The 25,345-nt window shown below is 38.3% G+C and overlaps 1 protein-coding gene across 1 annotated transcript in view; it reads right to left on the bottom strand.

Annotated features, from left to right (window-relative positions):
- Window positions 1–14,714: 14,714 nt before the first annotated feature.
- The window catches only part of LOC308194946 (uncharacterized protein), a 63,481-nt gene continuing 52,850 nt past the window's right edge, over window positions 14,715–25,345 (bottom strand). The window contains exons 5-7 of the mRNA XM_080591585.1: window positions 21,689–21,755; window positions 17,898–17,963; window positions 14,715–17,175 (exon numbers count right to left, since the gene is read on the bottom strand). Of these exons, the coding sequence (XP_080447711.1) occupies window positions 17,122–17,175; window positions 17,898–17,963; window positions 21,689–21,755 (187 nt within the window). The 3' untranslated portion in view covers window positions 14,715–17,121. The remainder of the gene's footprint in view (window positions 17,176–17,897; window positions 17,964–21,688; window positions 21,756–25,345) is intronic.

The following is a 25,345-nucleotide window of genomic DNA, read 5'->3' as shown; positions in this document are numbered from 1 at the left end:
AGCTGTGGCTGAACAAGAAGCCAAGTTAGTCTCTCGGACTCCTCAGAGCACAGTAACACAGTCTGTTATTCTACCTTCCCTTACTTGGCATCTCAGTGATAGATTTTGCCCCTTAGTCTGACGTCTACCTGCAGCAACAATGAGATATTGTTGAAGATTATTTTTTCTTTCTTTATGCTAGAAATTGGCCACTGGCATTAGCAAAGGTGATCTGGCATAAACAGCATATTTCCATTTAAGTCAAGGAGCTGTGCCTGTTCCTCCAGCAAAGCAAAGAAGTGACAAGCACATGTGAATACACAAAGTAAATAACGCACTTATTTAGTCATACTGCTTGAATCACACCAGACACAGCTCCAATTTTTCTTGCATGCATTCTTGCGTGCATTCTCCCATGATCCCAAGTCCAACTTAATGATCACCAAACTTTGCCGAAGTTCAGAGCTTGATTCAGGTCCAGTTCTGAAATCTACAGCAAAAGCCCATCATCACCAAGTTTTCATAAAAGAAACATCTACATTAACTTACTCTTCTTACTTAATTCTTGCCACTGCAGGCACTTAAAATTTAAGGAATGAAAGGAACAGAAACATAAAGAATTAGATGATCTTGTCATCCATTCCCTGCATTTTTATTATGAAGGGCCATCCTGGCTGACTGTCCAAAAGCATTCAAAATAACCTGAAAAAGAGAAGAGTGCAGAGAAAGGACATCTGGAAGGCAGAAAGGAAGAGTAGCTTCAAAACGCAGCTTTTGGTAAAGCTCACATTCAAAACATCCAAAACGCAAAGGAAGAATGAACGTTTCCCTGTGCTGGTCTAGCCAGCTGTAGAGAGAAGACTTCTCAGCCAGCTATTCAGGCATGCTCAGTCCCATGTAAAAAGTAGAACGACATCCAGCAGGAAGTATGGAGCAAAGAGCTTTCTGGAAAGCCAGCTGCCTCCACTGAAATGCCTACATGTTCACTGGAAATCTAACAAGTCCTTTGTGAACAAACCCAACAAAACAGTAGAAAAAGAGCTCATTATTTCCTTTCCACTGAGATCAACCAGGTAGGTAAAAGAGAACGGACATTTAGATCAGGCTGAGATATATGACTGACTCCAAACAAAGGACCTGGGGAGAACTGAGGGGTCTGGGAGCCAAATCTGCCAGCCAAAATATCCAGAGATGAGCTGCTATCTAGCTTTCATCTACACTTACTCAGGACTCAGGAAATTAATTTTCCTGTAAATTCCAAGAACAACCCAGTCTGCTAAATAATCCCAGACCGGTGCTTTACACATCAGCGAGACTGTGCACTTCACAAAAAGCAATGGTCAGAACCTTCTTGAAAAAGGATGGAAGGAAGGAGTAACAGCCAGTATCACAGAATTTTACAACAGGAACAACAACAACTCAAATACCTGGTCAGCAGGCTGGTGGTTTTAACAGGAGTATTAGGTCAGCGCTGAGCATTTTGGATTTTTTCCTTTGTGAGGCAACTGACATCATGTTCATTGGATACACGTAATTAATTGCACCTGTACTATCCATGAATGTCATCTGTGATGATTTTCCAAGATTTTACATTAAAGAAATCAGATTCTACAACATAAACTAAAGTATCAGTAGGTTCTTAACAGTCTATATCTTTAAAGGAGCACAAACATTAGCTCTTACAAATGGGAGCTTTACATTTTCAGAAATAAACTAAACTGTTCTAAGCACTACTGTAACACTTTATTTATATCCACACTAAAGAAGCAATGAAAATAGTGTGGTTTTAGACAGACCAAATTTCAAAGCTACGTAAAATAAAATAAAACTAAACCACCGCACAAGAACAGCATTATGACCACAGTCTTATGAAAGAGCTTTGGGACTGGATAGGTGAAACTGCTTTTAACGAAAACAAACCAATTGTGGTGATAGTAGCATAATGCTGCATGTCATTCTTGACCTGATTTCCTTAGGCTACTTTAATTCTGCTGAAACATTCTGGATTGAATTTCACTGAATAGACATTATTCTTATTTACACACAGGTGAAATCTATTTATAAATCCGCAGAGTTTGGGGGTAAGACAATGCAGACCTTTCTGACAGAATCCATTTGTTTTTTAAATGGCACTTTCTTAACATATGAGGGTATCTAGTGTATAAAATATTTCTTTAATATGCTTTGTCTTAAAGTATATGCTTACACCCTGAATGTGAGCATTTTGAGAAGTTCAGTACTCCTATGCTATTCTAAGCTTTTCAAATTGAGACTCTGATTAATTATAAAAGTCGCAGGAAAACAAGCCTGAATCCAATTTCAGAATGTTGAATGGATGCATTGACTTACCTTACTGGATGCATTTAACAGCTCACATGAAAAAAGATGGTACCAGGTGGACCCAGAGGAACCACAGTTAACCAAGCAGCCATCTCTAATTACAGTATCACAGCAGTTACCCATCACTTTCTCTAGTGAAGCCAGAACAGATGTGTAGAGGAATTCTCCTGAGATTTAAGAGTCCTTGCTGGAAAAAAATACATCTTGAAACAATCAGACAAAGGACTACAACTCTGATGTAAAGATAACTATTGGCAAATTAAGTGTATTAGTTAAACAAACTTTCCTAAGGAAACAATATTTAGTTTGCTTAGACTTAAATGCTTATCCACTCACCCCAAGCCAGAACAGACAGCTTCTATAGACTAGCAGTTATCACATTTTTCAGGATAGGCTCTGACTTCTTTTTTGTACTAGCACTGTTCCCTGCCTTCTGCTCACACCTACACTCATACAACCCATGGCTGGCCCTAAGCTTCTAAAACATCAGTTACCAACATATGACTACTTAAAATGTCAAAACAAATAAACAAACAAACAAATAAACAACAAAGCAAAAGACTTCCTACACCACTTTCTTTTCAAGCTGTCCTTGCCCAACTTCCCATCCTGTGTATTGGGAAGAAAATACTACACTTCTCATGGCTGCCTGAGAAGAAAGGACTTTTCAAGAGGGAGACAGAAAAGCTGGGAAGGGGAGAACACAGGCCAGCTGGAATTCCCCTGGAGCTCTCCAGCCTCCTCTGCAGCCTCTCTCCTTTTCTTCTCCATAAACTCTTCCCGCTCTGTCAAGGCTCCCCAGTTCTTCCCTCTCTAGCTGTTTCAGAAATGGATAGAGTCCCTTAAAATTTGTATGCAAATTAGTGTACACATGAAAAATGATACTGGTATTCACGGTACAGTACTGAAGTTGCACAGAAGACACTTTTCTAAATGTGTTTTTCATCCACTTGCTCCTCCCATTTGAAAACATTCAATAGCTGCCACTATAATGACAACAGAGCTGTGCCTAAATAGTCAAGCATTCATTCATACAATATCTTGTACTTCATAGTTCTGGAAATAATACAGGTTACAGATAATCTTTTCATATATATAAAGACTCCATTCAACATGTTTAGTTTTGTGGCTGCTGCAATAGGGGCAGGGTGTCAGGAAACGCTGTCTTCACTATAGGCTAGGCGACTTTGGACAGGTCATTAAATTTGCGTACCTCACTTACCTGCCTATAAATGGAGAGACTTCTGCCAAACTCAGAGAGACCTTTGTGAGACTGCTATATAAATACTAAATGTAATATTAGTGTTATTGAATTGAAAGGATAAGAGGAGATCAATTTGCACATAAATTCTCCAAGCTCTCTACAACAGAATCAATCCTGAGGATGAACACAGAGTTCAAATCAATTAACAGCTGGAACCCATGTCAGCAAAAAAAGCCAAACCAAAATGGCAAAAAGCTCTTTTGAAGTACAATGGAATTTAGGAAACCAGAAAGGTTACTCCTGTTACGCTTCCAAGTCTATCAAAACCAGGAATTGTTCGAAATCCTGTTCACCAGTAATTTCCAGAATGATTTCTCACTGAATATATTTATGTAAATCTAATCCAGAGTGAATTCCTAAATTACAGCTTTATAATATATGTAACAAAAATAAAAATAGCTTGAAATTTGCCAAAAGCTTTAGAATTGTATTTTCCATGGAGCAGCCTGAACATTCAGAACATCATGAATGACTGTTTTTGTGGAATGTTTAGAAACTTACATTAAGATTTGCTGAAACTGGTCACGTATTATTTAGTGAGGTTTCATGATTGGGTGGATCTATGCATTGCTACGAGGAATGACAAGAGTCAGATTTATCAAGCAGCACAGTACTACAGCAGAAGGTTTTTTTGTGGGGGTTTTCTTTTTTAAACATGTATCCACATACACCAGCACACATACAAGGAACATCACTGGGATTTACCAGTGAAGAAATGATCATAGATAAATTCTCTCACATTTTTGGACTAACATTTCCTAATGAAGATAACTATTTACCTTTCCCTTCAGGTGTTCTTATGATAGCATCTATATCATTCACACAGGCCTTGGAAGGGCCTTATTAGCTTCTTTGAACTTAAGACTTGCATGAGTTTTCATCTTTCAGGACTGTAACTTCACCTATCTTCTTTAATCATATTCAGTATAGTCTAGGCCTAGTATTTTCTCTAGCAAAGAGGTTGCAACATCATTTACAATACGTGTATCTTGAGAACAAGGCAAGACTGCTGGAACAATCATATGAGATGACCCAAATGGCATATTGTCTAGGTCTAATATCTGACATTCTTTTTCTTTTTTCTTTTTTTTTTTTTTCCTGCAGGGAAAAGTCACTCAACAACTCTTTTTGTAAAATAACAGTAATTTCCATATTTTTGTATATATTTATCTTCATATGCCTGGCATGGAGCATAAAAAATTAAAGATTAGATTTTCTCTATAGCCTTGGCACAGTTTTTTTTGTCCCCAAGACCTAGCTCTGATTCAGAGCTACCGCATTCACAGACAGCCTACATTCAGACAATGACATTAACTGTCTTATTTCAATAATATTTCCAAACATACAGAAACAAAACAAAACAAAAAAACACACGTAGATGAAGAGCCTTTCTCCCCTCTTCATCTAGTACAGAAACATTCTTGCTGTGAGGTTTGGATAAACGCCAGCTCTTTTTGATTAAAGACACCACCACTGACAACAACAAAAGAACTTTTAAAAGAAGAACTGTTATCTGACTATAACTCTAGCAACACACTGAATGCTAAACATTCTGAAAACGTACATCTTGATAGCACTGCTATCTGATCTTTGTAAGTGATATTTTTGTGCCAACAATGTAGAAAGTGGGGATTAAAGTATAGCTTTTTTTTTTTCTTCCTCACCAAGGATTCTCAAAATGGTATGCTCATCTGGCTATTTCTCCAAACTTCAAGTAAGCTTTCATTGCATTAAAAAATGTGAAGTCTCTTCTTATATTTTCAAAAATCTGTATTTTCTTACACAAAAGAAAACAAAGAGTTAAGTTGCTACTAGTTTAAAGTTGATTGTGGAGTGTCTCAATATATCCCAAACTGTGCAGTGAAACCAGTGTTTTAAGCTCTTTGTTTTCGACTTCAGGCAGCCTGGGCTTTTAAACAAAGAATTGTGACTTTAATACGTAAACATTAAAGGATCCATATTTTCATGGGAATCAAATGAGAGAGCTGCTGAAAGCTCTTGTCTGACTATTCGGATCTAACTGCACAGCTATGGAATATCATCCCTTCCCAAACTAGCACATCTAGTCTTATTTTCTGACGCAAAATTCATTAACAACTGACATGAGGGGTTCTGTCCTTGGAAAGATTAATAGAACTGATTGGTAGCTATCAATAGTTGGTCATGATTTTTTCTACTTTCACTATGATTCTGATTTATTTTACTGTTCCCAGTACTAGATATTCAAATCAACATTACTCAACAGCATGCACCCAAGAAAAAATATTTCCTTTTTAAGAGCTGAGCAAGGTGAAATCTGACAGTTTTTCTAATGAGGTCTTCTACAAGTTATAAATCAAACAGAGGGAAGAGTGACACCCAATGGATAGATGTATGAAGGAACTACCATTCTGGACCACATTCCATTTCCTTTCAGTATGTTTTAGATAGCTCTTCATTCTAAAACTACAGCTCCAACCAACTGGTATAATAAACAGACTAAATATTTTGAAGTCTAGCACACGTTGATCAAATTTTACTCTGCTGCTGGATAAAACATTGAAAGTTTGATTTCTAATACAGCTACCCCCCAGTATTACCATGAAATCCATTGCTAGCAAAAGATGATAAAGATACTACGGGGGAAGAGACAACACCTGTTTTGTACCTGCTTGATGTGTTCAGTTTACAAGGACACATTAACAAGAGGTAATTTAAAATAAAGCAACCCTAGTGTGACACTTCTATGCAGATGGCATCACAGCTACGTTCAGCCAAAAAACCTTGATGCAGATTTTGTCTAGAGACAACATTCTTGGCATCATTAACATCCCTGGTATCAGCAGGGGGATTAGTTTAGTAACTACATCCTAAACAAAATTGTGTCTGGAGATGCTCACCACCAAAAAAGAACATGCAGTTCTTTATTTGCATTTTTTTTAAGACAGATCATAATATTAAGTTCCTCATGCCTGAAGGCACTTTAAAGTTCAAGCTGATGCTTATAAAACTTGGCAGATTTACACCTCTGAAACCTGGCGCCTTGCAATGTGACAGCATGAACTTGACCCTTGCTGCTGCTGTACCCTACCCTACATTCATCAAAAGAGGAGGGGAGGGAGAATAGGTAACATTACAAGCCCAGTTATCTGTCTCTTTTTCTCTCTTCCAACTGCCAAACACAATGGGTGATTTCCATGATGTGGATACTCTATCATTAGGAAAACATTTTGAAGCTTCAAACAAATTTCACAACACCACAAATATCTATCACTAGCTATCACTGCAGATAGAACAACAAAAGTCACTGCCGATGAAGGTCTTGGGCTTCCCATTCACTTCAGTGACCTCTGAGTAAGATTCTGGACTTCCCTTCAAACAATGACAGGCTCACGCAGCATAGCCATTAACTTTCTTAATATATTTAAAATATTTCCAGGACTGAGGTTTATGGCTAGTTTAAAGCAGGCTGCAGACTCCTGATGACTCCTGTGATGCAGACCACATCGGTGTCAACATGTAAATACAAACCACAGTATATGAACATCATTATAGAGTATATATACAGGTTTGCATCTTGCAGCATACGTCCGCATCTCCTTGAATTTATGGCTGATTGAAATGACTATTCATTGCAGTAAACAATGATTAATTCATTAAGAGCTGAATCTTGACCATGCCATTTTAGCAGCTGAACAGAGCTGCCTATTACATGCATGACAGGTACCCACACAGCAGGCTTGTCTGAGCTGGAGCACAGCTTAATCTTAAGACTGTAAGACAGAGGAAAAAACATCCCCCTTATGGTGAACCATTCCAACAGTTATCAAAACATCAATAAGGAGAGCAAACTATCTGTGAATAAGAAGCTGCCAGACTGAAGTCTCACTCACTCCCTTCTCTGATAGACTATTTCATTATTCCATATAGAAACCCAACAGAAATGGCATGTAACCTGTGCTTCATGCCAGCACGGTTTTCTGTTTCCTTTTATTGCTGTGGAAACGCCAGACTACTAGGAAGTCTATAGCCAAGCATCTCTTTCAATGCATTGAAATATAAAGCTCCCTCCTGTCTGAGAGCCATCTGCCATGCATATGGATTCCTAACACACAGTGCCTCCAAAAATTAGTGCCAGATTCCATGCAATAAACACTCCAAGATGCAGAAGGCTCAGACGATACCACGAGAAACGAGAAGCAAACAAACGAAGAAGCCCACTGATGCCTCTTCATTAACAAATGTAGCAAAACAACACACACAGGATAGCCTTAAACTACTACAGACCAATGCAGTGATGCAATTAATAAACAGCTTTGCAACTGTGCACACTATATGTTTGTCAACACACAGCTAACTGCTTATCTCATGGGTGCCAAGGGAAAATCCTAATAGCATTTTTTTTAATGTTATTTGCACCACAGAAATGTCAGTTCACTTATAAACTGGCTGATAATAAGAAATGAGATTTCTGACTGCCATGTAAACAGCAAGTCATGGATTTTATTTTATATGAGTTAAAAAAGTGGAGCTTTCTGTTTCTTCTGTTCTGTTTAAATCTATTCTGTAGTTTATAGGGTGCTTTAGCAGGAAAAATGTCAGAGAAAATAAGATTTAATTCAGGGAACCGCTTCATTCTCACAGAGCATTTTACAGAATGGAGCAGCAAAAAAAATGGAATAGTTATTCCCAAAAGACAACGATGTAATATGCTTGCACTTGCTGATCAGTATCTCAAGAATCTAATCCTTTAGGAGGAAAAAAAAATATATATATTTTTGGATAAACTTAAGTGGTTATTAAGCACTACGGGATCCATCATTCAAAATGAGATTTTTCACACTGATTTTGCTTCATTTAAAGCAAAGAATGCAAAGTATTTAATCTCCGTTGGACTAAATAACCTCATTTATTGCAAGATTTCCCATGTTCATCAGCAAACTTCTTAACCCATATCTATCACGATGCTAGTGAAAGCATTAACTCTTGCAAAACTACGATGCACTGGCTAAGAGGTAACCCAGTTTGCTCATATGCCTTTGCTTCAGCCTTGAAGACCGTGTCTGAATACTCACTAAGGGAGCAAGAACTACCTATCATGTCATATTTCCCAACAACTCAGAGTTTATTTCACAAAGTGTGAGCTTACCATATGGATTCCCTGTAAGAGAAAGACTTAATTTACAACAAGCCAGTGGAGATGAAATCAGAATTCCCTATATTTTGTTGTTGCAAATGGTAAGAAAAAGGCATCCATGCAGGATTCACTTACGGCTCAGAAATGGTCCTGGGGGCAAGTCTCTTCCAACAAATCCCTAAGTTCTCTTGTGTTCTAGTAAAGGGCCTGAGATTCTTTGACAGGGCTTAGCCATCAGTTCTTCCCTAAGAGAGCTCAAGTACATGTTTGAGTTCGAGCACACATAAATATTTTTTAACCTGAACAGGACACTTCCAACCATGCATTATTTTCTTGACCCATTTCCAGAAAAAAACAACACTTGTGCATCATACTACCATCCTGTATTAACAGCTGATGCAGCAGAGACCCTATTAATTCCCCAAGAAAAACAAAGCTGGGTACTTTTATCCTGCATGACAATGACCGATAGGCCAGTTGGCAAGTGAGAGTTTCCAGATAAGCTATAGCATATGCCATCTCTCACTTAGATGGTAGTGCAAAACAGATCAACAGATGTTGAAAAGGAGCAAAGTGGTAGGATATTGGTATGAGAAAAAGCAGGTGAGAGGGCAGAATGGCCATGCAGAATTTTGAGAATAAGCTGTGGGTTTTCACAGAATCGTCTAGGTTGGAAGAGACCTCCAAGATCCCCTAGTCCAACCTCTGACCTAACACTAACAAGTCCTCCACTAAACCATATCACTAAGTTCAACAATATGTTCAACAATGCAGTGCTGGAACAATATGGGTAAAATGAAAAAGGAAAAATGTGGTGGGAGGGATCTGTGAGGGACCACTGCATGTGTATGTCTATAACATTGGACACAAATCTTTATGAAATCAGGACTCATTAGCTTTGCTGCTCATTAACGACTTCTTTTGTATGGCAATTGAACACAGACTCAAAACTGTCCTCACCCATTATCTTCTACTGTTCATAAATATCAATCATTTAAAAATGCCTTAGTTAACCTTTGCAAGTTTTCCCCATGTTTTTTTGTAAACAAGACTCCCCAGCTGGTCTCTTGATCACTTAGGACAGCAAGAAAAGATGGACAGGGTATGAAACAAGCACTGAGATCTTACAAGTGCAATTCTGCTAAACAAAACAGGTGCTAAAAAAGAGTATTTGGTGGCTTCCTGTCTATGGAGTTTCTTGCAAGTTGAGATGATCAAACTGAATACAAACCAAATTTGTGTCCAACTACCAGCTCCTCAAACCACAGACTCAAATCCTCATGCTTGATTCCTGGTTGTAAACCAAAGGAAACTAATGATCACACCTTCCAGTAACGCTAACTGCAAGCCCACTGCTTTCACAGTAGCCTCACAGTAACTCCTACACAATTGCAGTTCTCTGGCGGGTTGGAGAGGTGTACCTGTCTGGAACTTTCTAATGATTCAAAGGCAAACCCTCAAGAAAAATTACAAACAAGATCACATTATTCCTACTTAAATTATGTGAATAAAATCGGTATTTTTGTCTGAACCAGAGATACCTTCAAGGCTTAGATAAGTGCAGTTGCACTTCACAACTCCCTGTATGTTAAAGCTGATCTTCACTATAAGTGAGTTCCACAATGATTTTTTATTTTTTATTTTTCAAAGTATAACAACTTAGGGCTTTCTGGCTGGTTTCCTTTAAAGGCAGATTCTTGCCTATGTCAAAAGAACTTGACTATCATTTGTCATCTTCTTTTCAGTTTTAATATTTTTGGAGAAGGTTATGCAAGCGAACAAAAGCCACACCAAACCCACTGTGATCTGCTTCCCCATGTAAACAAGGCAAATTCTGTAATTTTTCAAGATAGCCACTTTAGCAGAGCAATCAGAACTCCTGAAAAAAAGAAAGAAAAAAAAAAAAAAGAAAAAACACACAACTTAAGTAACAGCTAAACAGTAAGAATGGGGAAGGAATCATTTGCACACCACTGCAGTTGCCAACCAAAAGCAAGAGCACTGAGCTAGACTGCAAAGTACTGTGGTGAGACATAAATTTACACCCAGAACATGGGTTACACCAAGTTTATCCCTTAAGTGCTATACCTGACAAACGACACAGTTGCTCAGCACGGGCCTCTGCCCTGTCAGGTGAGGTTTCACAGGATTTCTATATGAAGCAGCACTCACCAAAGCCTTAGCACCAGAACAAGTTGTTCTGTGTTTCTGCAGCTCTTCATTCATTTCAGGGGAATGACTTCTGATTTCAAAGAAAGTGAAGAATCAGGTTTGAATCTGTTTGATTTGCTCCTATAAATGCTGGCAGACAAAAATACTAGCATACCTGCAGAAGCACTCATCTCCCTAAAACTGGGACACTTCCAAGCCGTTGTGTTCATTCAAAAGATATTCTTAATGTTCCCATCTGGAACCCAAAGAGACAGGCAAATATGTTCCATAATTGTAAAATGCTGAAGTTTCAGTACTGAGTGACTAAGGCACATTGGAAAAGTTTACAAATGAAATCAATTCTGCTCAGATTTGCTAGCCATGCTTCCACACTGCTACCTTCTCCAAGAACTTCAACACATGGTAATGGCAGGAGATGAAGGAAAAACAACCTTGACCAAATTCAGAAAGCAATAAAAGAAGCTCCATCTTAACTATGTAATACCCGGAAAATATGCTTTATACTGGTATTTGCCACAAACAGCTGTGACAATTAAGTGTTTGCTTATAGTTACACAAATGCAGAAGTGCCATCCTGACTACTGATGCTTTTGAGAAAGGTGAGCAATATATTGCCAGCATGGACAAAAACACCATACATGCACACACTCATCTGCCTTATTAAATTATTGCTGTACTTATCTCTGTGGAGTTGAGGGTTTCTAGGCCTAATGAACTCACAAAAGCTTACAATAAAGATCAAAACAATTCTCCTTCTGCTTCTCCTGACAATTATGTAGGAAAGCAGCCAGCACACTGCATTGCATCTCATTCCAGAAGAACTTCTGTCTCCCAAAATATGAGATCCACAAAGCAGTTCTCCCTCTTTTAATGAAACGGCAGATCAGAAAAGATCATCACAGTGTTCCCTTTCTGCCTCTTTTACTAAAAATGGTAAAGAGTAACTATGCAGACTTCTTGGGTATGTTAGTCATTGATGAGAAAAAAAATAATAGTCATTTCCTCACAACCTCCACTCAAACCCTGATGTGATTTTAAGCCTGTAGCTTCCTATTGTCCTCCCCAGATAGATATGTCTGTACTGTTAGTAGAACCGTTCCCCTTACAGTTTGGAGGATATTCAAATTCAGGAAAAACAAACCAGTTCTAGATTTCTAGTTATGAAACTACTAAAGCTGAATTTACTTTTGGTTTCTGAAAAAAGATGAACTTACTGCTGTTAAATTTATGTTCAGATACTGTTAAGAACAAGAAAACCCTCTTATCTGAAAAAAACAAGATAAATAGTTACTTTCTTAACTGAAAAATAAAGTAACAATTTAAAAGCAAACTAAGTGCTTTCAAACAGCAATGTCTTTGTTGTTGTTGTTGTTTGTTGGAGAAAACATCAATTACTGACTGTATACGCAAAACAAACAAACAAAAAATAACAGCCTTTTCAAGGTAACCTGACTTGAAGTTCTGGCAGTTTAATCTAAATTGGTACTGTGTCCGAGAGCTTAAAAATGTGATTTTAAACAAGTTTCAGAAAATACAGTATACAAATATACTCTTAATTTTTTGGCTCTAATCTTGCAAGCGTTCATGCATATTTATGAATTTGTATGCATGGATAAATCACTCAGTTCAAGCCATCAGCCTGTGCAGAAGTCAGGAACTGCCCCATCAAAATGGAAATGACTATTTAAGAGAATATCTTTTGGGCAGTTAACATTGTGGAAAAGCATCTTTGTGAATTATGTGACAGGCAGGAGTCATGATCAAGCACTGCAAAGCCCAAGTCTGTACATGCCTCTTAACAAGGGAAACTTGTCTGTGGTGTGAGTGAGGCTCTCCAAGTAAGATTTAGCTGCAATAAATATGTGGAGTTCAGTTGCTTATCTTAGGCTGTCCAGACTTTAATAGCCTGGAAATACATAAACCAGTTTTGCAAGATCAGATTTTCAAGTGAAAATTCCAGTACTGGTTTTGTTTCAGCCTGGCTGGCAATCTCTCCAATACAGATTCTTTTATTCTGTTTTAATAGTTTGAGTTTCAGCTGAAATCTGGAATTTTAAAAGCATATACAGACTTCTTAAAATTCTGATTTAAAATCATAAAGCACTTGGATTTGGGTGTGATTTGAGTGGTGACAAACACACAAAACTCAACTATTTACCAGTACCTGTTCCTGTCCCTATCTCTTTCCTTCCAACCTATGCTTCAAGACAGACGTATTTCTTTACCTTAACACTGTAGTGTTAGTTCCTACCATAAATACTTTCAACAAGCTGAAAATATATCACGCTCCGAGACCTATCAACAGAATGACAATACTTTGAATGCAGGTCTAATATAAACTGACAGAGCATTCCATGTTAAACTTCTTTAAGTATCCTTAATGGCAAAAATAAAAATTCTGCAAAATAGGATTCTAGTGGGTCAGAAGAAATGATTTGCAAATTATATTCTATCATATTAAAATATTTAATTCCAATAACATACTTACCATACACCCTCCGTAGGTTATAGACTGGTCAAACCGAAAGCCCTCATTTTCTTTCCTTCTGCTTAGATGCAGAGTTTCTTGTGAAGCGATTTCTGGTCAACAGAAGTAGTATTGTATATAAACTGATGCAAGAAATGTGATGAACTGAGGGAGTTCTTTACATACTTCTTGTAAGCTCTTTTTGGTATTGGGCTCTTTCTTTCTGTGTAGAAGCAAAGTTCATGGTGAAGGAGATTTTTATTGCATTTGGTGTAGGGATAACGTTAAGGATGTTTCGACTTTGATGTTTATCGATTTAAATAAAGCATTCTTACACAGGATACCATTTTTTCATTTTGAAACCTAAGCAGACAGCAATTAAGAACAGAAGAAGATTTTCTGTTGCTAATCAGAGAGGAGTAGAAGAGAAAAAGCCATCTGGAGCAACAACAAAAACAAAAAAGCACCATTAAAGTGCCTAGGGTAAACAGTGTATTTTATAATTATATAAAACAGTATTTTATAAAATTAAACTGCAACTGGGGCATAATCTCACCTACCTGAGGCAATCTAGCAGGTAAGGCACAAGGAAAGAGGGAGGCACAAAATAGGACAACGTGGGCTTGAGCATTCAGAAGCAAACAAGATAAAAAACATTACAGAGGGCTTATATTACAAAATCTATATGGCAAAGACTGTTTACATTACTGAATATAATGCCCAGATTAAAAATACCAACTGTTAAAGAAACTGATGACCCTAGAGAGAAGAATTAGTATTTTCTAACAGCCATTGATTTGAAGAGAATTTTAAATGGGTGCTGCACTTATATGAAAGTAGAGGTACTCATATGGCACAAAAATGTTATTGGCTGGGCCAGAAGGGGTTCTTCAGTAATAACAAATGCTTCGCAGCAAACAGCGATGCACCATTCCAGGCATCAAAATTTAACTGTTAGCACATGCAATTGGGACAACCAGCACTTACTACTGTATGTGAAAGGTACTGCTTGGAAGGTATTGCTCTTGCTTTCTTTTTGAGACATACTGTCCTGAATTTTGAGTTTAGTACAGGCAACTGCCCTCAGAATGCTCTGCCCCTACTTGAAATACTTGTCAAGAGTAAAGGTTTTCAAGAGGTTTGGTTTAAAGATGTGTCAATGAGCACCACACTGGAAATTAAGGGTTACAACTCATTTTTAAAAACCTGAATCTTATTTAGCTGTCCTACATAAGCCCATTTGAAAATGCTGGAACCAACTACAGATGCCTGAAGCTCTTGCAAATGCCAGCACATAATGCTGGTTTGGCAAAACTGCAGGCAAACAGTGTGAATTCAGGTCTTTCCCCAAGCTGCATGAGAAAGAAGGAAACTTGTTTTTGTTTTGTTTTGTTTGTTTGTTTTTGTTTGTTTGTTTGTTTTGCTTTGCTTTCCTTTACTGCTGATATCTAGATTTTAGAAATCTAAAAGTGCATACCCAAAGATCCGATTGCTGAAAGGAGAGCAAACTCCACTGTTTATTCTCACAGTTAGTTGCAGTTAGTAGAAACAATACTAACAATGAGGACATAGCAGCACAGACTTCACTGTGGTGCCTCCAGCACTTCAATCCCACTTGTACTTGTAGTGCAGGTATAGCCCAGGACCTTGCAGTACACAGACAAAAATCTTCTGGAAGTTAACCCTGTTTTCTGCTGTCACAAATTGCCTGGAGGGCCTAGTTTGACTCCTTTACTGAACGATATCTAGCAAGATACCCAAGAACAGGTATAGTGAAGGGAGACAGGAGAAACAATACTTTTTCCTCTTCCTTTCATATGAATCCTAAAAATGCTACACTTAAGCAATGGAATTAGTATCGCAGCTTGATTTTATTAAGATTTTCACATTATTTATATTTTATTAAAACAAGCATCTGAACTATTCCCCCTCAGGTGTCAGAATTGCTATGTTTTCTAAGTTGTCAATATCCAGCGTGGCACTTCTGGAGTTGCTCCCATAGAACCTCAATTTCACTGGACAAAATCTCCTCAGGAAGTAATGATTTCCTGCCCACAGCTGAGCCTTAGCTAAGACTTAGATCCCATACTGCATTTGTTTGTTTCACTTTCTAATAATTAATAACCTGATTTTTTGGCTTAGAAACCAAAACTCTAGAAAGCTGCAAATCATAAGGAAGAGTACACTTCTGATGCTGATTTGTCCTTAACTTTTCTCTTTTACCACTCTTATGCCCATTTGTCAAATGGTAAGGTGCCTTCCAACTTCAGAGTGTACACATATCTCCTATATCTCCTTTGGCCCTGCAAACTCTTTCCTCTGCTTACTGAGTTAGCAGCAGAGTTGGAGGCATTGAACAGTGCTGGGATTTAAAACCACATATCCAGAGATAAGCCTAGTATCTTCCAAACAAAAAGCACTGGTTTCCAAGAGAGGCTGCTGTCTCAGTATCACAGCTTTAATCTTTGAAAATTAAGATCTTGTTAAGTAGTAGGGACCAGGCAGGCAGATTCCTAGGATTTTCATCTATAAATTGATTTTGGTTTTACTTTATTTTTGATAATACTTTAAGACTTCAAGGACAAAGGAATATTAGACTATCTTCCAAGAATTATTTTTAACTTGTTTAATTCTACAGCAAAGATGTTGAAGGACATATTCTTTGTTATACACTTCCCATATGCAAAATTAGTTAGGGATAATTATTAAAAATAATAACCTTTGCCTTAGCTAAAGAGTGTCAGTGAAAAACACACCAATGAAAAAGCTTAATAAGTGAAACTCCGTAGTAATTGGCTTTGCTTTTAGAATTACTAAGTTGACTTAGTGGACAAATAAAGAGACATACAACATTTTTAATGGTGAAATGCCTAGAGCACCAGTAGCAGCTGATCGGACTTACTTATCCACAACTCAAACAGACAGATTTGCCCATTTTATGCCTGCCACCAAGAGCAATAGCTTCCATTAGAGCCAGCAAAGGGTCCTTGCCCATTCTTCACCCACTGTGAATGCAGACAGCCATTAGAAAATAATATAGAATTATAAAACCAATGAGAATGTGAATTCAGCTGACGCTATAGATGCCAAATGCCAATATCAAGCTCAAAGATTTTAATGTTTCTGGTGTGAAGGCCTAGCTACTGGGTGGAAGACTAAGGCCTTACCAACCTATTCACAACCACAGATGGACTCATGGTCATATGCAGGACATATTTCAAGGGCTGATACACATCTCCCAGGAATTCCTTTTTGGTCCTCTATAAAGATCTGTATGGGTCATCACATCTTAGCCCCTCCTAATGGTGTCCTTTCAGCATACAACATAAAGAATGTCAGTCATTATTACTATGTGAGCAATTTTGTTTGTATTCTTCCCCAGTAGAAAAATGATATTTGACTTACTGGGTTTGACAACATTGCAACATCCATGAGAAAACAAACAAACAAACAAACAAACAACAACAACAAAACCTGTATGTTTTTACTGTATAAAATATATTGCAGGGAATTTTCATCTCTTGCACATTTCTGAACCCTCTTCGCAGTGGTCACCTCATGTTGGCTAATATCACAACGCAAGAGCAGAACAGTTTCAGATCTTTATGTGCAGCAATAACTTCACGGTAGAGGATACACATTCCTTAATTTGCTAATGGCCCATAATGCTTTCTTACTTGGCAAATTTTCTTCCTTCTCTGTGTTCTTACATTTACAAGCAGAATGATTGCTTTTTGCTTAAGCAAAGTCCAGCAGACTATACTTTGACTAAACCATTCACATTCAGCTGAAGCCTTCTGCAATGTTTTCTCCTCCCCAGGACAGTGTTTGCCACTGCTGAGACAAGATTAAAAAATAAATAAATAGAAGTAATACTGTATTGCATTGGACTGTGAAAATAAATTACCTCCTAAACTTATACCATAGAAAAGTTATTATCAGGGCATGCACTTCCCCTGTTTCTCTCATCTCTTCAAGATCGCAAGATTTGGGAATGATTTCAACAACGAACATTATAATAATGAAGTTGTCATACTGCAGAAGGAGAACCACTGAACTGATATGGTAATGCTTACTCTCCTGTGGACTACTAAGATTACCAAAAGGATTTCTAATTATGTTGACAATATTCAGAGGTCACATAATATTAAGATATCTGCATTATTTTTCCTTTAAAATTTCAACCATCCAAAAACAAGCATCTGGCCAGTTTCACATGACTCATAATTTGTCAGTTTTGACTAGTCCATGAACAAATTTAGGACAAACACATACACCTACACTCTTTAGGGTACTCTTAGAGATGAAAATCACAGACCATGCTTTTTTTCATGATTCATGAAAAAGAGGTCAGTAGGAAAATAGAGTACTTTTTGACTCAGACTCTTCAAAAATCCATCAGCAACCAAAGATGTCCTGCAACACAGAATCCAAGTATTCTCTTTATTGCAGAAATATGAATTAGTAGTCTTAACTGACCAGGCAAAACAGTGCATTTCAACACAACAGCTAAAATCTTACTGTACCTTTGGAAAAAAATGTTTCAGCTTCAAACTTACTGGCCAGCTCCTTTCATCTCTGACCCAGAAGGCACAATTCCACGATGTGGTAGCTTCCAGAAAAAACTGCAGAAGCAATAAATCAGTCCATCAGGATTCCAGGAAAACACATTTTACTCAGTAAATAGCACCTTTCGCAAGCCTTCATTTGAAGTATAAAGCTGTACCCTTTGAAAATACGTAGTATATACAAGTTATGCATGCATGCACCAAGAGAAGCATTCAGAGAAACTTGCCAAATTGCACTAGAAAATACATCTGACATAATTACTGAGCAAAGCCATCTTAAATTAATCTCAGCAGCATAGTGCGTAGAATACATCCAGTGTCTTCTCTGTGCGTAACCCTTCCACCTGCTTCTCATCTATCAGGGACTCTGTGTGTATTTGACAGTATAGGAAAGAATGAAGAGCAGCCAATGCAGGCCTTGTTTTCAGCCATCTTGGCAATCACAGTAAAAACCCAAGACCTCGAGAAATGTTCCTTTGTTACAATTTAAGGACCACTATTCATCCATAAAGCAGAAGATGGACTATGCAATAATCTCAGAATCTGTTTTACAAATCTATTCTTGCATATGTGAGCACCAAACAAAGTAGCAAAACAAAGATAATAAATTAACCTTAACTGAAAAAAATCTCAATACAAGTATTTTCAAGATCTGAGTCAAGGAAATATGGGTTGGAAGAGACCAAACCTAGCCTTCTCACCCCATTGCATGCATGGCTCTCCCTAAAAAGCTGTCTGTTCATCTGGTGAGCCCACGGCTCAGGTCAGTTGCAGAAGTGGATGTTACAGAGCTATACGCTCCCACTTACTCACTGTGAGGCTGGGGGAAGAAGCAGGAAACTCATGGAGAACAACCGATCTTAAAGCCAGAGCTGCCCAGCATAACCTCCCTAAAAAAGCTTCCCCTGAAGGCATGATACAGCTCCAGGGCGTTCCTCTGGTCAGGACTGCTACAGAAATTCGACATAATCTGCCCCTTGTGCTTTAGAAGAGCCAACCTTCTCAACTCACATCCACTCCAAAAGGAAGTCTTGACTCCCACATGATTTCACAGCTATAAAGCAACAAAATCACTGGCATAAATTTGACGAGTAAAAAATTGTCTCTTAAGCAATGGGGCCCTTTAGATAAAGACGTTAGCAGGACTATCCACTCACAAGTAAGCACTCAGCACTGTAGGTGCAATTTTCCGCAGGAATACAGGTATTGTGTCCTCAGGGAGTGAAAGGAGACTAATACACATCTTACATGGTGCCTGGCAGCTGCTAGAAAGCACACAAGTATCAACTCTCACTGATGCAAATAGTTAGAGAGCACAGAAGGAAATGTAAATAAACAATCCTTGAAAAGCTACCCTAAATGCAGAAAAAAATTATATATATATATTTTATGCAGAAACTGGTGCCAATCCACAAGAGTTTCCCTTTCAGCAGTTGCCAGGATAAATTTCCCCTTTGGGCAGACTGTCTGAAATCCGAGCCCATCATGAATGAGAATGTGCAGCTTTACTTTAGAGCACACTGAAAAGAAAAAAAGAAAAAAAAAAAAAAACAAAAAAAACAGAATTCTGTCCAGGGAAATTAATCATTCTCAGCACCTTTGCAGATACAGTCTATCCCTTTAGCGCTGACCTACATACTGTGCAGACTATGTTTCAAAACAATCTGACATTTAAATCAAATCTGCCTACCTTCCAGCTCCCTCCCCTCATTCCCAGCGCATGAATGACCGATTGACCGGCTGCCCTTCGAACAACGTTACTTAGCAGTGCTCCAGGACACTCATAGTCTCCTCTGGATTTTCTGCACCACAGTTAGGATTGTCCTGAACTGGAAACTGTAGCTATCCAGCGTGAAGTTTCAGACACACAAGACCTCTATAGAGAGAACTCCTTGACTTCTGACCAAGCAGAAGTAGTCTGCTAGCCATTTATTTTAAATAAATAAATAAATAAAATTCTGCCATCGTTGGTTTTTTTTTTCATAGACTGAATCCCAAACGATTTACCAGGCACAATTGATACTAAAAGACAGTTAATTTCAGAAGATGTCTTACAACAAGCTGCGTTGTACCTTTTTTGAAAGCCCGTTTCTACTAACTTCAATTTAACTTATAAATAAAAAAAATATATAAAAAAATAAAAAAACATAGGCTGTACTTTACAAAACATTCACTTAGGAAGATATTTATAGCTAAATAATTGTCATTAATATCAGATGAATGCAGCACTGCCCAAGCCCAATTCTAATGAACAGAACTGCCAGATCAGTGTGGTTGAAATGGACCAATGCAGGCCATCCAGTCTCTGCTCAAAGGAGGATCAACTAGAGCCTGTAGCTCAGGACCACGCGCAGTCAGGTTTTGAACCATGTATTACGATGGAGACTCCACACTCTTGAAACAACCTGTTGTGAGAATGCTCAACTACACTCAACATCATTTTTTATTTGTTTAAACAGAATTTTATGTATCTCGCTTTGCACCTCCATCACTGTGCTGGTGATGCTATTCCTAACACAGCCCAGGATACCTTCTTTGCTGTGAGTGTGCATCGCTGACTTAAGCTTAACTTGTTTTCATCACAAATTACCATGGAGATAAATGGAAGATATTAGGCAGGCTCTAATAAAACGCATTCTGTTTATTTTTTCATAGAATTTATCAGTGTGATTTTGAATTGGCCCAATTTTTAGGGATACTATGTCTCTATTTCAACTGGGGAGACACCATTGAAAGCCTGAATCCTTCAGGCTTTGAGATTCCAAAGTGGGATCTCTAAAACAGAGATCCAAAAATAAGTTGCTCCTTCTAAAAAACTGTATGATTACTCTTCAATTTCATTGTAACAGTCTAACAAGTACTCATCACAGGGCCAAAAAAACCTTTACAGAGAGGAAACAAGATACCAAGTCAAGTAGAGATACAACCTTATTTTCCAAAATCATTCTAGTTACATAAAATAATAACCACATATAGTACGTTAAGTAAGAAGAGGTTTATCCGGTTACATTTTCACCAGATAAAAACTGCACAAGTACAAGCAATATTGCTAGTAGTCTGGAATTAGCTGCATTGATCACTTCTGTAGCTTGTGCCATGCTGTACTCATCTTATTAAAGTGATATTTGCTGTAGAGAAATTAGATCTATACACTGGACTCTATTAGTTGTGAATGTATTATGGTGGTGCGCACACACTCATGATTTTTGGTTTGCTAAAATTGTATTATTCCTGCAAAAGCTCTGCCTCAAATACCTCCAGTAACCATTTCCAGTCCCTGTGGAGGAATACTGCTACAGTTATTTCACCCACACCTCAGATAGAGACTATGCTGCCTCCCTTCTGTGTACAGCCCCCCATTTCTGCCTGAGAAGCGAAGGGGGTGAATGAGTCCCATAGCCATGTACCACTCACCACCCAGACATTTTCCCTCTGCCACTTGGACAGCAGCCACCACATGAACCAGTCTCCCCTTCCAGCTGTTTGGGGGTTTTTGGGAACAAAGCCATCCACACCACATTTGCCACCTGCATGGGTTGGCTAAGGAAGACATACCCTGTGCCTTTTTTTTCTTATTTCCTGCTGATCCTTAGGCAGTCTTAATTTACCTAACTAAAAGCTACTGCTACCGAGGCTTCTGGTATGAACTTCAAGTGAGGGACCATACCAGATGAGCCAGTAGTTCCTGCAAGATGAGTCCACACACTTCAGCGTGAGCTTATGTTCAACTGGACCAAATAACAAACTCAGGCTAACACTCAAAACAATAGTGCCATACCTACCTGCTTTTGTACAGCTTCCTTCAGAACAGGGCTTGTGCAGAGAACTTCACCATGCAGCATAAAACTACTGCAAAACAAGAACAAATTTCCTGGTTAAACCAAAGCAGACATGATTAAGAAAACCTTTCCTGATGAACAGTAATAAGTAGAAGACAACAGGCACAGACCAAGGTTAATTAAACTAACAGAAAGGCTGTTCTTGATTTCAGAGAATGGCAAGTATCAGCAGGTTTTATTTTTTATTTTCAGTTTTTCAAACTAACACATAAAAAGGCTACTGCTTTAAAAAGCAAACACTATGCCTTAAGCATTTTTGAACAGTAACAGTGAAGCAGAACAAGCCTCAGTAATTTCTGTTCCAAACCAACACGTAACAGTACTTACAGCTCTGGTTATACCCACATATAGGGATGATATATCACAGCACATGAAGAGTCTTCTTTTTTCTAGGGGTCTCTATGAATCAGACAGTAAAATTTAATATATTTATGTTTTACTATGTGCCCACATGCAATGTGAAACAAATATCATCCTAGCAACAAGAAAAGCACAGAATTAGTGGGGAGAAAGGCACAGTCCTGGTAAATCACTTCTTCCTCCTTTCAAACAGTTAACTGCAAAATGCATAAAACTGAAGCACATAAAAATGGCATGTAGCAAACAGTAAAACATAATGGAAGTTTAACTGTTAAATGAATAATAACTCCAGCCAATGTGGCTATGATTTCATGCTTTTCCACTGTAAAAAAGAGGAATCTGTCCACATTTCATAACTCCAGAGGGAACGAGTTCCACATTTTCAGGATTGCACAAAGTAGGAAGCAAGTCACCCCCTCACTTGAGGCACTCATCACTGCAAGGAAAAACTAGTGTGCCACAGCTGCACTCTACCAGACTGCTTAAGATAGCGGCAACTTGGGAAACAGGAAGAAGTCACACCATGCCACGGTGCTAGGTCTAATGAAGAACATCTTTTCCAAAACACTTGTGCAGAAGTTGAATACAGCACAGCATGCCATGGCATAAATTATGGCTCTGCTTTTGGTTTTCCAGAACTGCCAGATGAAGCAACCCACATTATCGTGGCTCAGATGCTCTTTTTTGCAGCTTCTTCACAGTGTAAATCCAGCTACTAGGCAACCACAAGTTAAACCTGATGAAGTAGTTGATCCGGCTGAAATATTTTCCATGAATTTATGTGAGGAGATGCAAGGAGACTGCAGGAACAAGAATGAGTAGACACAGTGATGCCACTACCTGCTTTCCTAGCAATGCTCCCAAATATTTGCATGGTCTTAGTGACACGAGGCTTGCTCAGAACAGCCAGGTCAATGCCATTTTTGGCACTGGTGGCAGATAGCTCTATCAGCATGGTGCTGCAGGGAACTAAAGGTCCAAAACCAGTTACCCTCCTTTCTGCTTTTATTACATTTTGTCATAGAAACACCTGTCTGCACTGGAAGTGAGCAATATCCACTTCTCACACCCCATTAAGCAGGACAAAAAGATGTATTGATGAAACTAAGACCTCAGAGAGAGTTTGTGCTTCAATACAGTTTAGTATCCTGCCAGCTCTTTTCACATGGGCAACGTGCTAAGGAAAGGATTTGCTCTAAATGACCACCAATGTCATTATTCAGAGAGAGAAGAGAATTCACGAATCTGGATCCTGTGCCAATTGCTCTAGTCACCCAGACTCTCTCTCTCGGTTATAATTTTATTGTTCTTTTTATTACACCGCTGCTTTTGAATTTACTATGGAAAAATGCCTGTTCCTTTACTTTTAACTTTCAGAGATAACTGCTAAAAGGGTGAATTTTACTTTACCGCAGGAGACTGTGTCCTTTCTTGTCCTCTAGCCTTCCACAAAAGGAAAGCATTAACTGAAGTCCTAGCAGTCAGACCAAGAGCAATGCTTTGGGAAAGCTATTTCATTCCTTTTGTTTAACTACTATTAAAAAAATGTGTGTTACACTCCATCTGCAGTCCCACAAGAAGTTGGTTTATTTGTTACTCTCTTCCGGATTTAGTAGAATGAAGAACATCTCTGTGGCAGCACAGTGTTTTCCCGATTTAGGGGGGTGAAAACACATGACTGCATAGACCTAGTGCATATCACAGATTCCTGAGTTGCACAGTGAACATTTCAGAGAGCCACACCACTAGACCTTGATAAAAAGGATCTGCTGCAAAAAATGCTGCTAGTTATGCAGACAATGACCAAGCAGATAAAGCCTGAAAAGTATGACGTGCTATGTGTAATGTTCTATTAAATATCCTAGGATGAAAGCATAATAAAATTAATTTCTATAAAACTTTATGATTTTAATAGTTTCAGTTACTAAGTTCAGTTTTCTGGAGACTTGGCAGGCTTTCCTGGAATACAGGCTGTGACATCCGAAACCTCTTTTGTTTCTTTTTTTTTTTCTTTTTTTTTTTTTTTTAACATAGCTATTTGCAATTATTAATGAACAGTGGCAAAAGATGATATTTAAAATTAACCCTGAGATCCTGGGACTGTCTGATGATCAAAAACCGAAGCAGAGTGCTACAGTCTTCCAGACAGAGTACCATCTAATCCTGTTTTAATAACTGGATTTCAGTGCATTAACATATTCCATTGTATCAACCTATTGATTGCTGACAGACTCCAAGAGCACAACAGAAAGGATTTTACTGCAATATTTCACAGGAATTTTCCACAGGCTTTATCAAAACATTTGTGTTAGTGTTTTCATTCTAGTGGTATCTGCACTCATATCTTTCTTTAATTACAAATGACCTGCTCTTCACAAAAGTCCAAGCACTTTTGACCTCACAAATCCAGAGCATTTAGATTTAAAAAAAGAAAAATAAAAATGCACAGTGCTTCTACTTTTTTTTTTTTCCCAGCAGTTCAGATGTCTGGAACAACTGCACATTCTAACACTTTTTAAAGGAGATTCTGCCTCATGTAATAGCTAAAGGAATGTTCCACTGTCATTGCTAGGGAAGATGCAGATGGCTTTAATGCATTAAAAAAAAACCAAAACAAAAACAAACAAACAAAAAACAAAACGCATCTCCGTAGGTTTTTTTGATGAGGTCACCTAAAAACCTTATGTTTGTGTGTGTGTTTTAATCTGCAGGCAATGCAGTTCTGCCTAAGCTACTTATAGCAGATCTCCCCAGCAGCAAAAGGGACCAAATGTTACATGGATTGTAACCAGTAGAAATCCATTAAGAAATCGAGTTTTTAGCAAGGAAAATTTTGTTTTCCTAAGCCCTTCTTTGGTCAACAACGTCAAATAGGAGGTTAAAAGTGTTTTCGAGTATGCCACTAAGATTCACAGAACAGTGTAATCAACTCAGCAGAGCATTCAGTGACTTGTTGCAAATGGCAGATTCTCAGGTATCTCAATACAGGTCACGCAGCTCAGGCAGCCAAACTTGAGGGAACTGAGTACAAGGCTGGATTCAGCCCACATGATGTTAGGTTTGCCCATCACCAAAACATATAAATACACTGCGATGGAAACACTGCTTGCAGGCATCTGACCTCCCAGTTGCCTGTACTATAGACAGCAGAAGCTGCAATGATTTCAGTAAGATAAATTAGATCTTTTCCTTGTGTGCCAAAAGTGCAGAGCTACTTCGCTCCATCATAGCAGCTATGGA

This window comes from Anser brachyrhynchus, assembly GCF_964034855.1.
Source record: "Anser brachyrhynchus genome assembly, chromosome: 4".
NCBI classification, from domain to species: Eukaryota; Metazoa; Chordata; class Aves; order Anseriformes; family Anatidae; genus Anser; species Anser brachyrhynchus.
The sequence above is the reverse complement of the archived record's forward strand: the minus strand, read 5'-3'. Positions and strand labels throughout refer to the sequence as shown.